The sequence below is a fragment of the Myiozetetes cayanensis genome, unplaced genomic scaffold (assembly GCF_022539395.1).
Source record: "Myiozetetes cayanensis isolate MyiCay16 unplaced genomic scaffold, myiCay2020 scf12, whole genome shotgun sequence".
NCBI classification, from domain to species: Eukaryota; Metazoa; Chordata; class Aves; order Passeriformes; family Tyrannidae; genus Myiozetetes; species Myiozetetes cayanensis.
This window is the reverse complement of record NW_026086826.1, coordinates 26,857,450-26,882,750: the sequence shown is the minus strand read 5'-3', so window position 1 is coordinate 26,882,750 and position 25,301 is coordinate 26,857,450. Positions and strand designations below refer to the sequence as shown.

The 25,301-nt window shown below is 43.9% G+C and overlaps 1 protein-coding gene and 1 long non-coding RNA gene across 4 annotated transcripts in view; one reads left to right on the top strand and one right to left on the bottom strand.

Annotated features, from left to right (window-relative positions):
• ABL2 (ABL proto-oncogene 2, non-receptor tyrosine kinase) overlaps nt 1–25,301 on the bottom strand; it is a 45,445-nt gene that overhangs the window by 6,800 nt on the left and 13,344 nt on the right. Inside the window, exons 1-10 of one of the 3 annotated variants that reach the window (XM_050307530.1) lie at nt 17,355–17,436; nt 7,966–8,136; nt 6,973–7,268; nt 6,085–6,357; nt 5,281–5,365; nt 3,454–3,631; nt 2,692–2,876; nt 2,250–2,402; nt 1,403–1,492; nt 270–443 (exon numbers count right to left, since the gene is read on the bottom strand). In XM_050307530.1, coding sequence (XP_050163487.1) covers nt 270–443; nt 1,403–1,492; nt 2,250–2,402; nt 2,692–2,876; nt 3,454–3,631; nt 5,281–5,365; nt 6,085–6,357; nt 6,973–7,268; nt 7,966–8,136; nt 17,355–17,421 — 1,672 coding nt within the window. In that variant the 5' untranslated portion in view covers nt 17,422–17,436. Of the gene's footprint in view, nt 1–269; nt 444–1,402; nt 1,493–2,249; nt 2,403–2,691; nt 2,877–3,453; nt 3,632–5,280; nt 5,366–6,084; nt 6,358–6,972; nt 7,269–7,965; nt 8,137–11,607; nt 12,186–17,354; nt 17,437–25,301 lie in introns of those variants that run through there. The other 2 variants (XM_050307529.1, XM_050307528.1) reach the window with 2 other exon arrangements.
• LOC126635870 (uncharacterized) lies at nt 3,653–10,292 on the top strand. Its single transcript, XR_007627817.1, has 3 exons — nt 3,653–4,076; nt 4,939–5,075; nt 8,781–10,292. It is a non-coding gene; the product is annotated as an uncharacterized LOC126635870 (long non-coding RNA).

The following is a 25,301-nucleotide window of genomic DNA, read 5'->3' as shown; positions in this document are numbered from 1 at the left end:
AGCTTCCGTTTTGAAGCTGTCATTTAAAAGCAAGCAGCAAAACTAAATATGAAAGAAAAAAATACAACGGGATTTACTAAAAGAACATTGGAAAAGCTGCAGTGTTTTCTATTTGCTAATAAATAACTGGGTTGCTGAGGTGGCCAACAGCCCTCGTGACACAGCAGCACAAATCACCTTCCCATGCCATGTTGTTTGGTTTTCTTCTGTTTCTCTGGGAATTTACCCCAGAATTTGTGGCCTCACTGCCCCTGTCCCAGTGCCCATACCTGGTGCTGAGCTGGAAGCCGAGTGCTCCACAGTATCCTGTGTTCCTTCAATGTTCTCCTTGTTCTCCGCCTGTTTCTTCAGTGTTCTGGTCTTGGAGGGAAGCATTGGTAAGCGGGGCAGGTAAGGAACTATGGATGAGGAGGAGGCTGTTCTTCCAAGCTCCTCTGCTACCTCTGTATGGAAAAAAAAAGAGAATAGCTGAAACAAAGACCAGCAGAGGAAGAGGGGGGAAAAAAATGATCTGGGTCTTTACTGAAAATCCAGACTGGCAGGAAGAGATCTATGATTAAGAAATACATAATTTATGGATTTAGTTTTTGTTCAAGTCTAGAGGTGTTCAGGGTCAGATGTTTTTCATGATGATTTCAAACTCATTTGCATCTTTACAAATTCAGCCAAAAAATCAAGGAGTAGGATCTGTACAAGAGGTCTAATACAAATCGAACTCTATGCTGGGTTAAGGGTTGATGGAGAGCTAAAGTCAGCACTGAATGCATTTCCCTCTGTTTTTAATCAAGATGCCTCCTATTGATGCTCCTGGGATTCCCAAAATTTGTGTCCTCTCTGGATCTGGATCTAAGCTGCTTTGCACTGCACCTCCCTATTGGAAATGAAGACTACATGTTTCCTTCCCAACACCAACAAAAGGTATGTGACTGGGAAAAAAAAAAAAAAAAACCAACAAAGAGAAAAACCCTCACAACCTCCTGGCCACACAAATGTGGATGTACCTGTTACAGATCCTCCCTGGTAAAATTCCATCTGCTGTGTTTTCCTCTGTAGTAGGTACATGGATGGATCAGTTTCATATTCGATTTAAAAATTTAGCAGATGCTCAGACACTTCTGCCTGTCTGCTGAGTAGTATCACACCCCCCACCAGTATTTACCTCCTGGCTGATTGTATTTGAGAGCTGAGTTGCACAGATTTACTCCCTGAAGTAGCTAAGTAGAAAATCCAGAGATTAAGGCACACTTTTTAAAAATGAAGGTTGGAAGAATAATATTTTGTGACCTAATTGCTGCAGTCAGCAGGGGACTGTGATATGCATTCATCTTGCTGTCTCTCTCCATCTCTCACTATGGGATAACCCCCAGTGCTGTTTCAGGAATCAAACAACACCAGCTCTCACCCTCTGAGATGCTTGAGTCGTGGAACATGGTTTCAAAGGCCTGGTGGGTCTCAGCAAAGGAAGGTCGGTCTGGTGGGTTCCACTTCCAGCCTGAAATGTCAGAAAGCAGAGTAAGTCTCAGTGCCTGAAGTGGGCAGGAGATGAATTTTTATTCTGCCCAAGGAGTCAGACTCTGACCTACTGATAAGCAGCTGTAGAATCGTTCACAGGTATTAATTCATAGCAGTCAGTCACCCTATTGCATCCTAACAAACCAACCTTGAAAAGAAGGAATCAGTTCTAAAAATCCCAGCTCTTTGCACCCTCCACTGTTTTTTCTGCTCTCCCTTTCTCTCCTTCTGATTTTTTCTAGGCAAAGGACAATTCCAGATTTGCTACCCTGGGTGCTTGGACTAAACACATCCAGCCCAGTCACAGATACCTGTGTGTGAAAAACTGCAGGCAACATCCTGCTCACATGCTCTTAACACTGAAATTCAGGCAGACCCATCTTTGATCCTAGATGGAGTTTGGAAAGTCACAGAAGGGGATCATGAAGAAAAGTGTCATTTCTGTAGTTTGAACCCACACTGGAGGAATGTACTCTGGAAGCACTGTCTGTTGGTATCACCAGAGGGTCTGGGAAGTGACTGGCATTCTGCTCACTTTGCATTAATATCACATGAATTCCCAGCTTTTGGGCTTTTGTCAGCTTCCTGAAGGATTTTTAAGCAGTGATATCCTTCCTCATTACCCAGCTACTGAAGTCCACCCTGACTTTCTGTGCCGTGCTGGGGATCAGGTGTGGCTGGAGTCAGGCTCCCTCCCACACCCTCAGGCTTTGTCCCCCAAACTGGAAGATACTCACATGCCCTCATGAGTTCATACACCTTGGGAGGGCACCCCTCCGGCTGTTCCATCCGATAGCCCTTTTCCAGCAGATCATACACCTGAGAGAGGTCGATGCCTGGGTACGGTGACATCCCATAGGTAGCAATTTCCCATAACAGCACCCCAAAGGCTGCAAAAGGAGGAAAACAGAACTCCTGGTGGTAAGTCTGCCCTCCTCTTGTGTTGCTCATTATGCTGTGCCCTTCCCTAAAGCCTGAGGCAGCATCATTTCCTCACAAATACCTCAGGCCAGTCTAGGTGAAGACATCACATGTAAAAACATTCACAAAGTTGTGGCCTGGCATGTGACCACCTCCTCCCCACACGTTTCTGCCCAGGTCAGAAAGCAAGTTACCATCTAGGCTGGCAGAGAACACCAAAATGGACAGGAAAAGAGCGCTGAAGGTGAGTTTTCTTACCCCACACATCTGATTTGATGGAAAAGGTGTTGTAGGCCAGGCTCTCGGGAGCCGTCCACTTGATGGGGAACTTGGCCCCGGCGTGGGCTGTGTAGGTGTCACCCGTCATGAGTCGACTTAAGCCAAAGTCAGCCACCTTCACCACGTGGTTTTCTCCAACTAAACAGTTCCGTGCTGCCAGGTCCCTGGACAAAGGAAACAAGGACACTACTGCAGAAAGAGCAGGGGTCTCACTCTCCTGAGCTGGGAAGCACTCTATGAACACAGTAGGTAAAGGCAAGGTGATCTTTGCCCTGAACAGTATCAGAAACTGAGGGGAATCACTCTTAGGAGCAATGAGGTAAGTCAGGATTAGGGTTAATTCTTTAAATTCTATTCAATTTCCAATCATCATAGCTGTGAGAAGTTTATGGTTCCTGAGGACAGGATGAGATTAGCAGCTCACCACACACTGGTAATTGGTTTATGACATGGTTTGATCTGGAATAAAACAGCACTTCAGGTGGGCACTGTCTGGCACACAGGGGGTAACAGCACAACACCAACTGCTGTTAGGCAAGTCAGGCACAAGATGGTAAGTCTGCTGTGAAAGTCCTGGGGAGAAGGTACTGCAGGCAGTACTGAAACCAACAGCCAATGGATAAGTGTGAAACCTAACTCTGGAAAAAACCTCCCCAAAATCAGGAATTTCTGGGCCACCACGCTGGTGTCTGCTCATCACTGCCGTCTAAAACTGCAGCAGCTCCACGTGACTTTACCCACCTGTGAATGAAGTTCTTCTTCTCCAGGTACTCCATGGCAGAGGAGATCTGGGTGGCCATGTAGAGCAGCACAACAGCACTCACTTCCTCCCGGTTGCAATCCCGCAGATAGTCCAGCAGGTTCCCATATGGCATGTACTCCGTCACGATGTAGAAGGGTGGCTCCAGGGTACACACACCTGGCAGTGGAGGGGGAGGGGAGCATGTGAATAAAGCTTCCCTTTCTTACCACTGCTCCTGATCTAATGTTCATTTATTGGATTCTGGACCGATGAGTGTTTCTCTGAAAAGTGAGGAGTTCCATCTGCAAGACCCAGGTCAATGCAGCCCAACGTCAAACTCAGTGCTTCTGTCTATTTATCTGCCCATCCACTTTATGGGTAGAGAGGAACTGTCTATGGAAGCACTGCTATTCCTATATAATAGACATGAAGCAATAGTTCTGTTCTTTGGAAGGTTACAGGATGAAACAGGACATATTCTGAACATGTAATTTCCTTTTCTTCCCCTCCCTGCCTTGATAAAGCTGAAGAGTGGCCAACTGGAAGCAGGTACCTGTCAGCTGGCAAGATTTCCAGACTGAAATGTCACTACAGAGTAACTTGAAGCGCTCCCATGTGGTGGGTAAGGAATCAGCACGGTGGGACCTGCTCCTGAAGCAGCATTCTCACACATTCCTGGGATGACTACTTGCTGCAGTCACTGTACAAAGCATGTACTGGTGGAGGAGGAGGGCAACAGGATACTCTTGTCATATCTCTGTGAACTCCCCCTGCAGCACCGAGGGCCTGTTCATACCCTTCTGCATATGCAGGAGTGAAACACAACTGTGCTGTGCATCACAAAGAGCAAAGATGCAGCTCTCTGATGACAAATCTCTGAGTCTCTGCTCCTGGAACCAGACAGGGCTGGGCAGACACTTCATCTGTGCCTGTTTTTTAAATGGGTACAGAATAGTTGCCATTAGTAAAACCCTTCACATGTTTCACGTTTCTTCTTTCATCCTAGGCTGGGCTTGACAGCTCCACTCCTGAAAGCAGCAGAAGTCCAGATGCAAATAAACACTAGCAGAGGTTTAGGGTGTCTCCTTAAGAATCTTTGTACTTGTAGAATTAACAGCTATGCAGACTATTTAATAATGATCATCATATGGTGCATCTGCCAGTGAGACAAGGGGGCTCAGCCAAGCTGTAAAGCCCGTGGATTTCTTCCAGTCATGTGCTCTTTGATCTCATGTACTTATTTGGTGATACACAGGGTCCCTCACAGCAGCAGCGACCTGGTGTCTTCTGCTTAATTAGGGACTAACTTGTTCTCTTCAGTGCAGCCTGTTCTATAAATGTCTCTCACTGGAGAAGTACAAAGAACAGTATTTGTTGTGCTTCCCATATAATTTTTCCTTTCACTTCCAATTTTCTTACAATTTTGTTCTGTTCTCTCGGGCAAATAAGTCGTGGAAAATAATTTTGTAAATTTGATTCAACAGGGCAGGGAAGGAATCTGAGCCTGATAGCTGAACCCTGGAGCATGTCTGGGGCCAAGGACACAAACTAACAGGAGGATGATACTGCAAATTTTTATGTAACACGTAGTCGTGCCTCAACAGCAAAGTTGTCTACTAATGTAAGTGACTGTATTTGATGTTTTATTTAAAATTAGTGTCTCTTGGCTCCAATATTATATAAAGCCGTCAAAAATACCACCCCATAACCTGACCTGATTCAAAAAGTTATATAAATACAGAAAAACTGCCACTGCATTTAAACAAGATGAAATTTTCCCAAAATGAAGACTAAGTAAGAACAGAAAAGCAACGTATGTCACTGACCCAACAACTGCACCAGGTTTGGGTGCTTGATCTCCTTCATCACAGCAGCTTCTTTCAAGAACTCTTCCACCTCCATGGTATCTTCCTAGATAAACAGAGAGGAAAAAGAAGGGAACATTTATCTTCATGTCCAAGGTCTGGTTAACACCACACATTCAGGCTGAATATAAATCACAGCTTCCTTGTCTCCATTCTGGTGGCTTTTTACCAAAGCAAACTGCCACAGCCCTGCAAAGCTGCCTGGCTGGCCTAGAGCACAGTGAGGTGACAGGTCTGCAGTGCCTGGTTGTTGTGTCTGGTGAAAGACTCTCAGGATCACTGACTTAGCTATAACAATTAAGTTTGAAAGCTCCCTTACTTAGGGGGCACACAGAATTGCAGTTGTTAATGCTGAAGCAAACAGAAGGTTTTGAAAAGAAAAGGCAGATGGAGACGGTGAATTTTTCCAGGAGGAGAGGAGAGGTTGTAGAAGATATTTCCAATTCCTTTGACTTCTTAAAGGTTCCACAGCTCCTCTGGAGGAAGGGAAGTTGACTTGGTAACCATTTCTACAGATCTGACTTGGACATGCAGTTCCTGCTGGGCCAAAATTCCAGCTTGTTTCTAAGCCGCATGCACTGGTGTAGGTCTGATAAGGTACCTTTGATCTGCAAAGCTACTCTCAAGCATGGACTTTATGCAGATCACCACACTCCATTTTCTGATACTCATATTATTAGGTGGTGTAATTTAAAATACTACGACTTCCTTCCTCTTATCATAAATGGTGACCAAATGAACAGTGCTGAAAACCTGAAAACTCACCTTTAATGTTTTCACAGCAACAGTGAGGTTGTATTTCTTCCAGACCCCCACATACACCTCGCCATACTGCCCTCCCCCGAGCTTGTGCTTCATGGTGATGTCAGTCCTCTCCATCTCCCACTTGTCATGGATGGGGGACACTCCATAGACAGTGGGCTTATTGCACTTGGGTGCTGGGTAGTGCAGAGTTGTCACCAGGCCATCTGCTACGGTTGAGTGATGGTGCACGAGCTCTGCCAGGGTGCTGAAACGGCTTTCTGCTGTCACATAGACCTAGTAAGAAACAACCAGGAATCTGCTTAAATGAAAGGAGCTGGAAGCTTTCAGTAACACTGGAAAACAGGCACAGTAAAAATGTTCTAACATGTTCTTCTTAAAGAATCAGAGAAACAGATTTTAGAATATTTGTTCTCATCCTGTTGGGCGAATGATTATTAATCTGTGAGACTTTTACTTGCAGAAGGCAGCTAGAATTAAGGTATCACTTAAGAGCTGTGCTGCCTCCTGCCTTGTGCTTTACAGGACTAGAAATTGAAAGTCTTAGCCAAGCACAAGGCCTGTTTTTGCATCTCTCAACACAACATATTAATCTAGGTTAAAATGGCCGACTTACCAAAGCTCTGCTTGTTGTAAGGGGACCAGTGGAGGGCTATCACCACCTCCAACCACAGCTCCCTCGCTCCTTAGATACTTTCAGCCAGGACAAGGACTGTCTGCACTTCTCCAAAGTGCTGTTTGGTGAGTTACCACCAAACTCTTGCAATACTTCTTCTTTTCTTATATTAATAAACCAGCAGGCCTGTTTTCTCTCACAGCCCCCTCCCTTAACAGCCTGCAACTTGAGATTCTGCACCACCCCTTAGTTAACACCCTTCCAGAGATCCTCACCTTCCCATCCGAGGTGGTGTTGATCCTGTAGTGGTAAACACGTCCTTCGTACCTGAGCGAGATGGACAACTGCCCCGGGCTGCTCTCGCTCTCCCGCACCAGGAAGCTGCCGTTGATGAGGCTGCTCAGTAGATACTCTGCTGCACTGCGGGACACCGGCCCGTGGTACCAGGAGTGCTTTTCCAGGCTGTTCACTGGTGTGATGTAGTTGCTTGGTACCCAGCCCTGCCCATTCTTCGAACGTACCTCGCTCCACTCGCCATTCTGGTTATAACCCAGGACTCGCAACTTCTCACCTTTGAACAGAAAGAAGAAAGCAGAGTAAGCACAGTGCAAGCTGCTGGGTCTCAGTGAGGGAGAAACTCAGCATCGGTTGAGCCTGGGTTTGTGGTTTGACAGTAAAAATCATAACTAAACTGCTACATATCAAGTGTTTAGGAAGCAAAGTTTCAGACAGATATTGCTCCCTAATTTACTGCAGTGAGAGTGGTGAACTAAAAAAGCTTCTTGTACTCCAGCTTTTTAGACTAGAAAGACTTTATCTTCTTGGAGGGATGAGGTTTGTCTCCTTGAAGCCGTAAGTGGCACATGATTTAAAACACTTCTGCAGCATGTTCTGACATATGCACTGACCAGAAAGTCTCTGTGCAATGTTTAATTCTTGATTTTGCCCCGGTTGAAAGTGCTGAGTTCTGTCACCTTCCACAATGCCACCATTTCCCTCTGCCCCTCCCTGCAACAGGTATCTCACAGGGCAGTGATTTGGGGAGCCTGGAACAGGAGTGGGTTGGACTGTGTTTGTCCGAGGAAAACTGCCCGGCAGGTGTCCCTCCAGCACCAGGGAGGGACAGACCGTCTGCTTCCTGCCATCAGTTCAGGGAATAAACTTCCCTAACTGCATTATTCCCACTTCTATCCGGGCAAGGACTCCACTTTCTGTTTTCTGCCACTCAGTTTCCAGGCTGGCAGGTGCTGTGTGACCCCCAGCCCTACCTTTGGTGATGCTGAGGGTGTTGTCTCCGCTTGCTACAAAATCGTAAAGTGCAACAAAGAGATTGGGGTCGCTCTCAGTGGCTCCGAGCAGGTTCTCCTTGGAGCTCCACCTGATGGCTTCGTTCAGTGCCTGGGGTTCCACGTCACAGCCGTAGGGGCGGTGCAGGGCCTCTGGGAAAGGAGCAGAAGAGCCAGTTATTTTGGGTGCAGTTGTAAATTGTAGAATCAGGGAGAATCCTGAGTTGGAAGGGACTCACAAGGATCGTCCAGTCCCTCTCCTGGCCCTGCACAGGACACCCCAGCAATCCTACCATGCTCCTGAGAGCCTTGTCCAAATGCTCCTTGAACTCTGTCAGGCTTGGGGCCATGACCACTTCCCTGGGGAGCCTCTTCAGTGCCCCACCACCCTCTGGTGGAATGGATCAAGTTTATCAAATAGATTTAAATAAAACCCCAGTGTACAGCAGAGCAAAGCTCCTACAGCACACTGTGCCCTTAGGGAAAGGGAACACTATGTCTGGACTCTTAAATCAGTGATTTTCAATCCCACATTGTGGACTCTTCATTCTACAGGTTCCTTCTAGGATGGGTTGGAAAAGCTGAATAACTACCCAGATACCAAGTAGCAAACTACATATATAAATTATTTATTATTTATTATATATAATTCTATTTTTATATGCCTCTACTTGAAATTTTTTTAAGCATTCATATATATAAAAAAACCCTGCAAAATTAAAAGTGCTTTTTAAAATTACATGAAGCAGTGAAGGAAACTTTTCAATGCCAAAATGTTACATTTTATATCTTTATAGTTCCCACGGTGGGCGTAGACAAGCCTGGATCTGAAACCAGCATTACAAATCCAGGTAAGGCAGAATTATGACACAAATGAGATGTGTAAGTAACTGAGTCAGGATTAACAGGAATGATAATGACTTGTAACATGTTCCAGGGCTGTGTAAATAAGAGATGGCAGGGACAGAAGGTGGTACAGGTGATGGTGGGTGTTTAGCAGCAGCCTTTCTGAATACCCAGGCAATTCTCCTTTGCTGTTTCAAAGGACAAGTTAGTTCAAGGGAGCAGGGGGGGAATCAGATGTGTTTGTAAACAAAAGAAAAAAAGTCCCTACAGTTTTTGTGATGATTAAAACCATTCTAAATCCACGGGGTTTTAAAAGGAACTGTAGTAAGAAGCAAAGCTGCCTGATCACTTCATGGGAGTGCTATGTCAAGATTCTCATTGGCTTTCTAACCCACAGAGAGGTTTTTTAGGAACATGAAGCAGAATGAACTTCAATATTAAGATGAGAAAGGGCGATGTTGGGATTTTATACACATGGGCTGCTCAAGGGAGCAAAAAAATATGAAGGTGTAAAGTTAAATATTTTTTTCTCTGATAGCACAACTGATGTAAGTACCTGTCCCAGTATCTATTTCTGAATTCTCTTGTTGAACTTAGGAAAATGTACACTGTGAAGAGATTTCATTAAATGCATTAAACATAAAAAGTTTTCTTTAAAAACAAACAAACAAACACTTTGAGGCTTTCTTTATCTTACAGTCATTGCTCTGGCCCATTTCTGAGGGGCTGAGAAGTCAGATCAGTGCCAGAGAACACGTGCTGTGGTCACCTACCCCCTTGCCCAGGCCCCTGAGATTTACACTTGTGAGCAAAAGCTGGTCTATAAGGCACTTGAAAAGAGAACAAAGAGCTCAAATCCAATACAGGATGGGAAAACTGGGAAGTCAGTGAGACACAAAACAGGAAGAAGCCTGTGCCAAGTAACAGGCAAAGTAACATGCCAAAGCTGTGTCACAGGACAGAGCTCAAGCCTGGAAAATGAGGATAAGGGGGGTTTCCAGCCTCTAATGCAATTTTTCGACTATTGTGGGTACATGAGAAAGTAAGTGGTTGAAGTTTGTTCTGTTTTCATTTTAAACATGTAGCTGAGTAGCTTCTGACTGCATTTCTGGTAACAATGCAGAGTTCTGTTGCTTGCATAACCTGTTCATCATGCCATTACTTAATAACATACCTCCCAAGCCTTGCCAAAATAGCCTCTATCAAGGTTCTTCTGGCATGAACAAAAGGGACTAGAGATTAAGCCATCAAAATGTCAGTTCCTTGACTGCACTGCCTGCAGATGCAACATTTACATATGCTTCTTATTCCTAGCTATCAACTGCAATTAGTTTTACAACATATTAACCCATCAGACTGGGTGCTCTCATGGAAAATAAGAAATCCCAATGCTCACCCCCCTACATTACAGCATGGCTGCTAACATCCCACTGTATTTTTTTAGGGCTGGGTGTGTGCATATGTATGTCCAGTTGTTAAGCTCCAAGAAAGAACACCAGTTCCCAAACCCAGCTCTCTTTATGGAGTAAAAATACATATTTAATTAAATAATACATTCTTTATTCTCCTACAACGGCTTGTGTTACTGTTTCAGTGCCTTAAGCAAAGTCAAATGTGCTGTATGAGAACTCTGACTTAGGCATCTTTGCTAAGGAGCAAACACAAAGCAGGCAGTTCCCAAAATATATCCAAGCTGGGGCTGTGCTGGATTGGCTGGGGGGAGTCAGAGCAGACGTGGGACTCCCACCACTTCCTCGGGAATGCCTAGGAGGCTGGCACACGTTCTTAACACCCACCTGATGTACAAAAAAAGCCTGCAGAAGTTAATGTTTGATGAGAAGCTTCAATCACTTAGCTACAGTGCTTACCAAAAATCACATTATCTAAAAATCAAATGCTTTTAAGAGTTCGTGTCTCCCTAACTTCCTTCACTGTCACGTTAGAGTGACTTGGATGCTTAAAGAACTGTAAAGGTTACCCAACATCTGCTAAAGGGGATTTTACCAGGACATAAAAGCACCTCTTGCAGGCTGTTAGTCCAGAATAACCACGCTGCTCCATACAGTGTGGGATCTACACCCTGCAGTACATCAGGCTGTGGAAGGTCAGTGGAGTGTGATCACTGTACAGATGTCATTCAGGAAACTCAGATAACCAAAGCACGTCGCAAATTATGCCCCTCCGGCTGAGGGGCATAATTCACAGTCTGCAAGCTGTGTCTGCACCAGAAGTGAGGAAATGAGCTGGGAAGTTCTGTTTTACCTCAGCTCCTTTTTGACCATAAATCATGTATTATCACTTTCATTTCCTGTACAATGGAAAACTTACATCATCACGTCGTGTGCAAGTAATACACAGTCACGCAAGGAGGGTACACTTCATCCCTTGCCTTCCTTTCCTTTATTCCCACAATACAATTTGCCTCTCTCTGGATATGAATGCTTTTCCTATTCAGCCACCACGTAAGTGGTGTTTTGTCCCCCACCCCTGCTGCCAACACTTCAGTTACCAATCTCTTTGGTCCTAGAGCAGGTAAATGTGCTAAATTATAAATTTCAGAGTGAAGTGGCCTCTATTTCTGAAATACAGTGTAACTGTTCGTAGAAAAGAAGCATTTCAATAATCCTACAATCCCCGTAAAAAAAGCTGGTAACCTCAGACCTGCCTGTGGTTGGTCTCCTACTACAAGACAAAGACAGACTTGAAAGGACCCACACTTGGAGGAACTTTCCCACCCAGGAAAGGGACAGGACAGGATTATACCCCTGAGCATCCTACCTGAGAAGCTCATGCCAGGCTCAGAGGCTCCCTCGCCGAGGCAGCAGAGCAGCCTCCCCTCTTTGCCATAGCTGCTGGACTGGAAGAGCACTGTCCCCACGCTCATGATGTGCTTCCCAGCGGGAAAAGAGGCTGCTTGGCAGGACAAATCCCGGGCTGCCACTGCCAGCACAGAGGCCTTCACCAGCTGCTCACAAGGCTGGGGCCAGTGGGAAAGGAAGTGCTCCCGGGAGGGCAAAGGAGAGACTGGGAAAATCGAGCTGTGGGTGAACGTGGTTATTAGCTGGGAGTGAGGGTGGAGCTTTCCAGGGAATGCTGAGCAAACAGAGGATGTGGGCTGCAAGTTGAAACGATTTTGAGATGAGCTACAGAGACAGAGTTTTGTTCCACGAAGAGTTAGGCAACAAAGTGTTTGGGAAGAAAGCAAACAGTTTCCTTGGAGAAATTCCTTTGCACAAATTACAAAGCAGATCACCCGTTACAGGGACCGCCCAGATTGATTCACTTTTCCACTCCACATACCACTCCTGGAGCACTGTTTACGTGAATCAACAGGAAAGGATGTTAGTGAAAACACACATCTCAGAGAGGTACCAGCACTGTACATGTGAATGCTCTTGGATGTGTCAGGATTTTGGAAAGACACAGAAAGCAAGGCCTGTCTGAGCTGCATATTTGCTGATTAGTAACACTCAGAACAGGTCCCCCAAATCTTGGGGTTTTGAGAGGTAGTTTGATGAGGCCCTTTTGGGGCCTCATCAAACTACCTCTCAAAACCCCAAGATTTGTTGGATGAATTCTTTAAAAGCCCTAGTTTTCCAGCAGAGTTGGTTTGTAGCAGCACAGGCTCCTCCAAACAGGTGGACATGGGAGGGTTAACCAACACTCCCCCTTGCAACCAGCACTTAATGTGTGTGGAAAAAATAACTAGACAAAGAAATACCTTCAGTCTGCAGGTGTCCTACAGTTCTGTCAAGTGGGTGACCTCTCTTCTTCCTCTTCCAAAACCAAGCTCAGTGAATCCTGCAGCATGACTGCCCAGTAGCCAGAGGTTGAGATGCCTTTACTTGAAAGCTCCTGGGCTTTCCTCTCTTTCCCTCTTTGTTTTGCTTATTGCAGTTTACTGTTTTCTTCCCTCTTATTTGCTCCAACTACTCTGAATGACACTGGCACTTGCACTAAGCTTAGTGCATGTGTTAATACACAAAGAACAATCAGAATTTGATAGTACAGCCCTTAGAAACACGTGGATAAGTTTTGTGACAAACACCCTTCCATCTGAAAAGGTACCAGGAAAGGGCAAGCTGTGTATGGATTTGTGGCTAGACAAGTCTCAGCTGTAAATAGTTACTAACCTTAGCTGAAATATCACATTTACTTCTTAGTTAAAATACAACAGATGAGTAATTGGTATTTGGGACAATGAAGGATTAGCAGAAAGTTAGGCTGGATTAATGTAACTTGCAAGTCTCTCTACTTTATCCTCTATCAGTTTTAGCCTCTGTCAGAGGAGTCTATAACCAAAGCCTAATGATTGGCTGGTGTGTTAACAAGCTCCTGATGGGAATCATGTAGTTGCCAGCACTGGCGTTATGGTTGAGAAATATTTTGGCTGTTAAGTTTCCTGCAAGAGGGTAATTCTATGCTTGCACCCTTCAGCCACCCTCCTGAAGGTGTTCCCCACTGGAAAGGACAGGGAGTGCAGAGCAGTCCATAAGATCCTGTCAAGTGCACCCAGGCAGAATAAAATCAAGCATCTTTCTGGCCTCTAGATGAGCATTATTTCTTTTACAACTGATTTTCCTAGATAGCTATTTTATGCTGCAGGCTATCACTCTGACATCTGCACCCACCACATCTGCATCCTGTTCCTATTCCCTTCACACTGCACAATATAAAATCTTAATTCTAGTACACTAAACTTCCTCAGTGGAAGAATCCACCTTTCAGGCACAGCAGCTCTTCCCAGCTCTTTACACTGTTCCCTGTGGTGCCCTTCAAAGCTGTTTCCTGAGAGTGGCTACCCTTCCTGTACAACTTAAGTCATCCATTTAGAACCATTTTTCTAGTTCTTCCAGCAGTAGGAAAAAGTTGAATAAAAGGAAACCTTGGTGACTATGCTACTTTGAAATGCCCAGTTCAGGGAGCTCCTAAAAATCTTGCTATACTCTGAATTTCAGAGCCAATTGTCAGTGTCTCTTAATCAAAGAAAAGAATGTGTAAATGAAAATGCAGCTCTGAAAAGGATTTGTTGTTGTTGGCCACAGGGCAAAGTGACTGGTTTGTCAATGGAAGGGAGAGAGACAAAGGAAAGATTACAGGGTAAATACTGGTTGTTGCAAACAGTCTCAATCTGATATATTAGTGTTTTCCATCAAAACACCACAGGGTGTATAAGTCTGTGCCTATACTCACACAGTGATCTTCTGCCTTCTCCCACACCCCTTTATCCCACAGGGACACCCGAATACAAGGCCACCCATATCCCTGCATATGCCATGTATTTCGCCTTATTTTCACTGTTGAGTCTTTAAACTAAATTCCAATATAAATATCCATGATGCTACTTTACAGATAGACTCATTTTATGAGCTTGCTTTTAAGGCTAGCAAAGAACTGACCTTGGTCAACTCAGGGCAGGGAAAGCAGACCATCAAGTACATAACAACTACTGGTATAATTGGTATTTTCCAATTCATATTCAAAACATACATCATGGACTTTCAGATCTTTAACTGGTTTGTTAGTGGGAGGACTTCTGCCTTAATGAATACGAGGAAACAAAACTGATAACACAGCAGCAAGTGGGTTTCCTATTTTGCTGACACGATTGGAACAGTATCAAGTTCTACAGCAGCTTTGCTTCTGAAGCCAAGTCTCAGCGCTTCCTACTAACCAAAAATACTCAAGACAAACTGCATTCTGAAAAGCAAACCAGTGCTGAACAGCAGGCCAAGTTTCTGCTGTCTAATAATGTGGTAGCATGGAAGCAGCATGAACTTCCTTTACCCTGTCACAGACTTCACCCTTTACCCAAAAGGACCACCTGGTCTTTCTGCTGACCATTTTTTCTGACATTTCTGACTTTTTTCATGTGGCCACGAAAAACCCCAGTTTAAAGGGGCCAGACAGCTCCCATATGGCTTTGGGAAAATGCAGGCACTGACTAAATGCCATTCCTAGGTGTTCCTCTCCTGCAAGCAACCAGACTCTTAATAAGGTGGTTTGCTTGAGCAAAGCACAGATCCATGGTTAGTCCTTGGGCCTCCCACAGAGTGGGGCAAGGCTGAAGTGTTGTAAACAACCCACTGAGTGGAGCCAAGAAATACAACTCCGAGCCAAGAACTTGGGATGGGCAAGGAATAGGTTGCTATTTATGGTACCAGTCTGGGAGAGACAGAAAGGGAGGAGACTTCAGTCAGTGACAGAATTGCATCATGAACAGCTCATATCATATAAAAGGAAATATTTCAAGCCAAGCTGGTAGCACTGTCTTGCCTCAATTATCAAAATATATCTGACACAGAAAAGGCTTACAGAAGTGACCTTTGCTATCAGTGAGAAATACATGGAAGAACCTAAAAGCTCTCCATACACCTCACCTGTTAGCAACAGATTAATTTTGCAACTTCATAAAGTGCTGATATGATATAATGGTTAAAGTGGTGGGTCTCTACCTAGAAGATGTGTTTCTTAGCTAGCTTGATATAAAAATCCAATGGAAAACAAGGTTTGGGGGGTTGATGTTACCAAATTTTAGTTGGTAGAAGGAAAGACAAATGGATCTCAATTGATTTAGTTACACCAGTGTATGAAGAATTCAAGTTGTCTAATGAACTTTACAAGTATTTAGTTACATTGAGATTTAAAAAAATAAGAAACTAATGTTGATAAAAAGAACCCTGTCTTCTGTTTCCCTGGTACCAGTCATCCCTCCTTTGTTATTAATGTTCTCAACTAGAGGTGTCCCTCAGCCCATGTCTTTGCTCAGATGTCACTGACACAACCATTTCTCCTTTATCAACCTAATGCAGCACTTCCCTATTTCTTCCTTGATTAATTTCTGGTAAAGAAGTAGCTTTTTGGTGCAGAATCCATATGAAATAAATCAAGCTTAAGCTGCACAGTCTTCACTAGGAAATATTCATTCATTCCTTGAATGCAAGATGCATAAATCTCTTCATGGATCAATGTACAGGCTGTGACTGAACCATCTACTGAAGCACTCGGTAGCTTTGCTGTTAAGAAAGAATTTCCAAGTAGATGAAGTATTGATTGTGTTCACTGGTAACTCAGCATTTTCTGTCCTCACAGAGCTCTGTCAGGAAGGCAGTTCTGGTATAAATGGAGCCAGCAAAATGATGTAGGGGTTTAGATGCATTTGAAGAACACTTTAGGGTGAGGAACCCATGTGAGCACAAGAAAGCTGGACATAACAGTTGTTAAAAGGTATGACAGACACATCTTGTAGCAGATATTAGGAATAGTCAGAAGCACCACACACAGTGCCAGTCTGACTTCTTTAAATGTGCCTCTGGCTGAGGAACAAAAACCCAACAGCACCACAGTTAATAAGAAAAACACTTTCTCGAAGAAAGATCTTTTAATGTAACTAAAATCAAGTATAAAAAGGAGTTTAAAACAAAAAGCTACAAATGTAACCTCTGCAAAATCCTAAACACTGCACCAGAAAGCTTGTTCCCTTAATTACTGAGGATTTTCTCAGCTCCTATAAAAGCCTGCCAGCTTTACAACTGAGAGGATCGAGAAACAAGCAGAGCCACCAGCAGCTGTTGATGCTCTGGATCACATACCTCTTTCCATTGAGTACTGAAGTTCAGTCTCTTCCTCTGAATCCTGCCTACAGTGGCCAGCAACTACTCCCACAGTGATGGCTTTAGGGAAAGGAGTGCAATGAAGGGACACACAGATTTCAGAGGTGACTGGCAATCTGTAGCTCAAAAGGCTGTTTGACATTCTTTCTGTGTTGTGGCAAGTTCCAGTAAACCTCTCCAGTGTGAAGGGTGAGGAGGATTAGGTCACCCAGTCCTTCTCCAGGAAAGGTGGGATGGCCAAACATTATGACAACTTACAGCAAGTCATTGAGCACTTTTTTTAAATCAGTACTTGGGGAGAGAAGTTGCTTAATGTGGATTACACTTCAACAGAATTCCTGAGGAGTTGTTACTATTGGCCACATCAAAGCCAAGATATTATCTACTTCTAAGGAAATCAAACAAGTTGCTATTTACTCCCAGTGTTAACACAAACATCTGAAGTAAGAGCTCTTCCACAAAAAGACCCCTTGAAAACAAGGCTCAGCCAATCCCTAAGGCAGTGAGAAATATCCACACTCACGAAGTTGAGGTGGCAAGAGGTTTATTTTGCAAATGTAAAGCACCAACTGACCAGACCTTTGAGCTATCATGACATAAATGGCCAAGCTGCTTTCCCAGTGACATAACAACTTCTTATGGGAAGCCCTTACAGTATTAGGCACTCTCCTTAGACTCAGCACCTGGAACAATGACCACATTCAACTGTTTCTCAGCTGCCTTTCTGAAATTTATTTTTAGCCTTTCCAGTTAAAGGGAAAACTTGGAAGCAGAGGGTAAAGACTAACTCACTGACTTGCCACCTCAGGAGAGAAAGATAACGTCGATCTAACAGCCCAAATCTGAGTTGATGTCATCCTGAGGCCCAAGTTAAGTATTTTGCAAGTGCCCTGGGCAGGCAGCACTGCTTACCTTGTGGAGGATATTCAGAGGGCAGAGCTCCCCAGGTGAGCTGATACAGCTTCAGTTTCCAGTACATGAGTTTAATTTTTTAATGGAATCCCAAAAAGCTTGTTAGCACAGATGCAGTTTCTCAGTTCCATCCACCCACACCGAATATGCAGCAGCTGCCAAGGCTACACAGTGCTTCTGTTTGAAAAAAAAATTCTCCAGCTAAAAATAAAGCACCAAACTGTCAACCTCATTTGTCAGCAACCAAGATGCTGTTCAAACCATCGTCCACAGCCATTTTCTTCTCTTGAACAAAGAAGGGGGTTCCTTTTTAAAATATTTACTTCATTTGACTAAAATACCCTTGTGATCTTGCCTCCTTTGAAATATATTTGTCTTAGAAAAGAAACCAGCGTTTCCTCTCCTCCAAAAAAAGCCGAGCTTTAGCACGAATACTTGCCCAAAAATTGCATGCTGTGCTGTTAACTTCAGAACCAGGAAAACTCCTAATGTGGGTGCTTGGCAGGAGAGCCCCAGAGTCTGGCTGAGGGAGGTTTAGTTGTCTTGCTCCTTCTCAGCCCTACGGGCTGATTCCCTTTGTGGGGGCAGCACATGAAGTCAGAGAAACAAACCCATGGCACTAAACTTAGCTCCTGGCTGCTGGGTCACTTCCCGTTGGGAAAGCCAGACACTTGTCATTGGCTCCACAGGCCAGACAAGGGGCTCCATTCACCAGCCCATTCCCAACAGCTGCTGGATAACCAGGGAAACACGAGCCACAGGGAGAATTCCAAGCCCAGCTTTGCAGTTTCAGGCTGTGTCACTGCATTTGCTTTTCCAGGTCTAACAGCAGCACTCAGCCCTCGTGTCTGAACTCAGCATTAGGACAGGAATGTACCCATGGAAATAATGCCTCTGGAAAACCCTTTCTGGGTTATGGCAGCGTTACTACAGCTCTTGGGAGTATTGTATGTGTCCTACTGTAGTTTCTCTTCCTTCAAAGTAATCAAAGCTACATAAAAGTCACTGTTTGACTTGCTGGTGTAGAAATAAAATCAGTTGTATTAAAAAGGAAGATACCTTATTCATAATCTTTATCTGTTCATTTACAGTTAAGTGGAGCTGGACTGAGAACGTTTATCAAATTTAGTAGGTTTGTGATGGATATTATTCAGCATATCTGGTATTTAAAAACAGAATAATAAAAGAAAAACACTCCTTCTAAAAAAGTTACTTGAAGAGAGGTAAAGCTAGCCAATATATTAAACTTGAAGGACTTTTATGCAGCTGAGATACAAAGATAAAAAAAGATGCATTTCATCTGTTAGTACTAAAGGTGCTTTACATCTACAGTAAAGTCAGGCATTGGGATTATCTTTCAGGACGTAAAGTACTTCTTGATTGCTAACATCCAAATTATAGAACATTTAAAGGAAGTATGATAGGAAAACTAAGTCCTGCCCCTTGGATTTAGCAGAACACTTCAGAATGTCAAATGTCAGCCAGCTGACAACTGGGATTCCTCAGGCACAGAGCCACCACCGTGCTGGGTCACACAGCCCAGCATCCTGCTGTCACCACTGCCTGGGGAAAGGGGAGTATTCCAGAACGCTTCCCAAGCCTCCAACATATTGTAGCTCAAGGTCTTTCTGAGCCAGAGCTGGCGGTGTTGTAGTTAAACTAACAGGCTCCTTCCCCTCTCTTGTGCAGTTGCTGCCTCAAGCACTGCAAACTGAACTCACCACACAAACAATTATCCCACTGTTGTGTGACCAGTGACTCCACTGCACGGTGCAGAACAAACAACAGGCTCTGACTTGCTCTGAACAGGACTTCTGGTTTTACTGGATGATCCTCAGTCTTTACAGGGCAAATTCTGAATGATCACTACCTGCTGGTGCTGTTCCTGCTATTTTTTATGTGTCTTTCTCTTATTCTGCCTCAGACTCCTCTCCTCCAGGCTGAAGGGTTTCTCTTGGGCAGTCTGATGTTGTTGCCTTTGGGCACCTTTAAACAGCCCTCCTTTGGATTTTTCCGGCTCTACCACCCACCCCCCAAAAAAAGCAGATCAGAAGGACATGCAGGACTCAAACCATACCTCTATACAGCAGCACAACTACATATTTTTCTATTCCTAATGCTCTGCTTTTTGGACTATGATTCTAAATGTTGCCGTGATTACCACAACTCAGAGATTGATTTCTCTTGTTACAGTGGGCAGCTCAGAGCTGAGTACCTCACATGCAAAGCCAGAACCATCTTCCTCTGTGTCCCACCTTCTGCATGTTCATACTGAATCCTGGACCACTTCTCCAGCCTGCATCTCCTGCAATTCTGTCTTTAATTACTTATTAGCAAGTTTATGACTTGCCATTTGCTTTCTTCCTCTTCACATCATTTGTCATAGCCTGATAGCAGCTTTTAATTAAGAAATAGGTGAATTGAAGGAAGGTTAGAAAGCTGAGTGAAAGAGTTTATTCCTATTTGAGAGTTGCTTCATTTCTAGCACACATTCTCTAAGCAAAACCATCGGTATCTTCCAACAAGTTCTATCTACAACCCATGCTTTGCACAGAGTATGGTGTGGTTAAATCAGCAGACACTGCTACCCTAAGGTGAGGTCTTAAAAAAGACAAAAATGACTTTGCAAAGGAAACTGCTGGTTAAAGAAAGTCTAATTGGCTCTAGGGAGAAATAACCCAGGAGATGGGAAACTTGACTGTGCCTGGATGCCAACAGAGCAAAAACATCCCAGAGATGATGTTGTTTCTGCTAATTTGTTTTCAGAGCAGTAAAAGAAAAGCAAACAAAGTACAACAGTGTGGAAATGAGTGACTTAATTTCCCAGAAACATTAGGCCACATCTTTTGACTAGGTTAATGATGGCCATCTCAAAAAGCAGAAATTGCAGGGAAAATGCTTAGAATAACCTCAAATTAGGCTAGCAAGAAGATCAGGCTACAAGGATAGAATCTGATCTATCAATAAATAAATATCATAAAGGAGGTAGTTGCAATTTCAAATTAATCTAATAATTTGTCAAATGACAAATCCCCACAAGAACTGAGATCTGTTGCCAATTTACAGTGCTAACCTTAAAATTAATGGTTTGGTTTTCTATAACACTGCCAACATCTCCTCCTTGTGCTGGGGAAATATGAAAGAGGAAAACAGTTGTATGGATTTATCTAGGATCATAATGGGCTGTGAGGCTATCCTAACTAAATTAAATCCCACTTTATAGAATTGGCACCACAATACCTGTTATTCATCTGGGATAAGAAGAGGCAGACAGTGTATATTGTAAGAGTAAGGCAGGCTTTTCAGGACTGGATTATGCACAGTAAGTTGAGAAGATCAGCAATGAGAGGGGAAGGGAGCAACGCTGCCTTAGCCCCCTCAAAATGCAAATACTCCACAAAAACCCAGACAGGTGTTCTTTTGGAGTGCTCAGTAAGGAGGTTCAAGAGAGTGATACTCCCCTGATTTTAGCAAATCTATTCCTCTTTTGTTCTGGTTTTCATCTGTTGCTTGGAGGTTTATGAATAGAAATGCAAAGTGACAAGGGAGGGATCTGCCACGTGCTAAAACAGATCCAGCAGCTAGAAAACCCAAAACGTCATCTTTGTCACTTCCTTGCCACACAATTTCTTGACTAATTTTTCCTGTTCAGAGGGTGAAACAAAAACTCGATGTTGACACACTCAGGGAATAGGACCCACTGGTAGTTATTTAAAGAGCATTCCTCCCACTTAATACCAGCATAGCTGTCTGAGCAGTCTCCCCTGCCGTGGTGGTACGACAGGGATGCTCAGAGGATTGGTCAGGGCATTGTCAGCTGCTTTGAACTGAGGAGACTCAGCCTCTGGAACTGCTCCTGCCTTGGGGTGCCACCTCCCCCAGTGCTTAATTTAGCCTGTTTACTATATATATATATATATATATTCTGAGGGAGGAAGGAAGAGGGAAAGGGCTGGAAATTCCCAGTGGGAGGTGTAACACTGCGGCTCACTCAGCAGTTCGTTTCCTCTGGTGCTGGAAAGCGTGGGTTAGTTCCTAAATTGCATCCATGTACAACATTGTTTTTTGTGGATTTTACTGTGGATAGTAAGATAGATGCTTTTCCAAGGAGTAGAGCCCACTACAAACTAGCAGGATGCTTTTTGTGGCACTGATAAGAGATTTTACACCTGCAGCAGACAGGCAGAAATGCACAGAAACTGCCAGTCAAGCTGACAGGAGTTAGCAGTGATACAGGACATGTGTGGATGAGAAAAATATCTCTTAAAGACAAATAAATCAGAGAAATCAAGCCATTCATACAGCTCATGACAGTACTTGCAGCCCACAGGAGGAGTGGTATCTGTACTCTTCTATCACCATCAAGGAATGGGGAAATTAATGAAGTGGAAGATGAGTTAACCTAAACTGGGAAATAGGATCTCTGACAAAAGAGTATTGCTGTTCCATGGTAAGACTGTTGCCAGTTGAGCCATACAGCTGCCTTAAAGGAGGCACGTAAAACTGCTTAATTTAGGAGTGTTCTTTTATGAAATGTAAATTTTGAACTGAAATTGAGACTTAAATCTGTCTGTGCCAACTTAATCCAGCATCCCCACACCTCCTGGTTTGCAAGGCCAAGAAAGGTCCCTTTATCTTGTTCAATTAAGATATTTCCTTTCTTATTTTTTCTTTCTTTTTTTTTTTTCTAATTCAACAGAGTTCCATTTCATTCCTTCTTCCTCCCACTCCACACAAAAACATTCCCAGTTGTTGCTGGCCCATACAGGCTGTCAGGACAGCTGACTGCTTGGATTACACAAGGCATATTGTATCCCTTCAGGAGCCAGCCACACCAAGTGCTTCCTGTGGGACCAGGGCTCACTGCTGAGCTGTACCAGCACACCAGGTGCTGTCTTGAAGTTGGAAATCCCAAAACAGCAGGCAGTCCTGCATGTGTTCCTCTCAAAACATCTTCTCTTGAGCCTCTTAGAGTACAAACCTACTGCAAATCAGCCACCTGAGCCACCAAAATCATGGTGAACTTGTCCTCAATTCTGACTTTGCCTCTTACAGCAAAGCGACAGGATTCTGCCTTCTTCCTTTCATACTTCCAGGTACTGGAAACCAAAGCTGCTCCCAAGTTTTGGTAGCCTGGGAGAAGATCTTTTAGTTGCATTTCTAGTATTTACAGCAGTCACCTATGGCGGTCCTGTATTCTAAAGACACTTAAATATCCCCAGCTCTCCTCAGTGCAGTAGTTAGAAAGCAGAACCTTCACCATCCCATGCAGATTCTGTTTCCAGCCAAGGGCTTCTCTGTCTCATCCTTATGGGCACCTCTTATATGGCACCACTGCAAGACAGTCACTCCCAGCTTCTGGAGATGCCACTAAACCCTGCCTTTTAGGGCATCTCTCTTTTGGAATTCCACCCTGCTGTGACTTGCAAGTTTCTTAGGAAGAAGTAGCTTGAGAAAAACTACAACCTCAGCCCAAGAGTTATTCTTTGGCAAGCCATGGAGCATCCAGAGGCAGATCCCATTAACTCCAGACTGCAAGCTGCTGTGCCATGGAGGTTTAAAATGGCTCTTTCAGCTTAGAAGGATTTAACAGAATCAGAGGCTAATTAATATTTGAAAGCTATTTGAAGGGTCTTTAGAATTAATGACACGTTTCCTGCTCATCTACATCATTGCCACAGTCTTCCCACTGCTTTCAAGCTACTTTAAGCATTTATAAGTCAGTATAACTGAGCTGCATCAGCTGTTTAGAAGTAACAACCTCCTGGGTTGGTTATGGAACTGAGCAGGTGCCAAAACTGTCAAAAACAGTGAGGCAAGGAAATATGGACCTATTATTGCTTTGAGAGCCGAGTCTCTTAAAATCTAAAATAAACCACAAAAACAAGCATAACAGTGTTAAATTTTTATAAAGCCTGCATGGTCAGTCCCTGAAAAACTGAACCAAGAGCTGAAATTTAGAAAACTGGAAGCACCCAGCATACCTAAGCTCCTCCAGCAAGGATGCTGAAGCTCCTGCATGATGCATCAGCAGAGACTGTGGGGCCAACACCCCTTAAAGTTATGCTTTCATCACGACCTGTGCCCCAAAAAAGGGAAAACCACTGAACAACACACAAATCAATGACTGAGGTACAAAAAATGAGAGCCTGGAGAACATCCAGCAGAGACCTGCATAGAGCAAGATTTTTCATTTTCATTAAAAAAAAAAAAAATGACTAAATGAAACAGGCAGGGTCACACCTCAGATTGTGACGCCAGAGACTGAGTAATGGCAAACAGCAAATTGTCATGATCAAATGCAGCAAGTGAAATCAGCCCTCAGAAGGTCTGACTAACCTGAGATGGCATGTTCTCTTAGTAATGTCAAACGTGACTGTTTAGACCTAGTTCAAATACTGATGTGTTACTAATTAAAAAGCAGTGGAAGATTACCAGGGTAAGAACTCCCTTCCTAATTAATAGAGAAATTAGACTGGCAGATTAACTGACAGAACTAGACTCCTTTGGCAGAAATACTGGTGGCATAAAGCATTTGGTTATCCAACTTTTAGTTCCCACCTAGCAATGCAGAGCTGCTTCTCTGGGCACTGGGTCACCATCAGCTCTTCACTGCAGGTGTGACCATGTGTCACATGGTACAAAGCCACCAAGGCCAAGAACTCAACAGGCACTGAAGTAAAACATATGTTAAAAAATCACCCTTAAATCAGACAAGTCCAGTGTGGTGGGGACAAACTCCTTTTTTGAGCAGTTTTCATCCATTCAGCCTTATCATATTGTCATTCAGATGAGCAGGATAAAAGTAGGTACTAACCTGTAAAAGTTTACTTCAAGAACAAGTATTTCCTAGACCAGCTCATAACAGCTGTCCAGCACAGAAAAAAAATACTTACTCTGAAAATTCCTGATGAGTCTTCTGGAAATTTTGTAATGTGAATATTATAGGCAGATTATTTATAAGAGACTTCACACTGCTGGTACTGTTGGCCCCATTAAGGGAAAATTACGTTAGACACAATTGGTAGATTTTGCAGCAACAGAAGTGGAACTAAATGACTCACTCAAATAAATTATATGGAATCTAACGATTTTACTTCTAAAAGCCAGGGCAGGGCTTCCTACACAGTGACAGATAAAAGAGAATAACGGGAAAAGCGACAGTCTCGGCTTTGTTCTCAATACCCGAAGGTGGCTGCTGTAATCTAAGACAAATACGTAAAATGCAGGTTGTTCCTTTAAACTGGCAAGGAAAAATATTCAGGTCTGGGTGTGGAGGTCTCACAGCAGTTTTGGTGGGCCCTTTGCCAATGTTATGAGAGCAGTATATCATGTAAGGGTGGTACCCTACTCTAGGGGAAAAATACAACTGGAAAAATCAGCGTGTGCAAAAAAAGGTGCAACCTGGGCAGGGGAAAAGGGGAAGGAGAACTGAGAATGTGCTGGCAGAGCAAAGGAAAACAAAGGTCTATATAAGCATTCTTTATGTTTAGAGGGTTCAGGCTGAGACACCAGAACTCCACCTCTATAACGACATGAGCATTACCTTGACAACATGAACAGGGGTGTGTGGCCCTTACAACCATCATTAGAGATTTATGAAAAGAAACCCTTTGAACAACTCCTAACCCTAATTAAGACTCATAAACTGAACCTTGTGCAGCTGTTGAGATTCTTCTCCTGTTTTTGTCTGGAGCTCTGGGGTGGGGATGGTTGTGGAGAGCACAGGCCCTGGCAGACACACACACAGTGACAGTGCAGCTGTCTCCCAGGCACACTCCTCAAAGCACCCGGCACTGCTCCCCGGGGACTCGGCCTGAGGTGAGCAGGAGTATCTGTTCACATTTAAAATTCCTTGAGTGCTACCACACAGAGCTGAGAGGGCACACACGTCACCCAGTGATGTGCCTGTTCCTTTAGTCCCAAAGAGACAGGAAACAGCAGCAT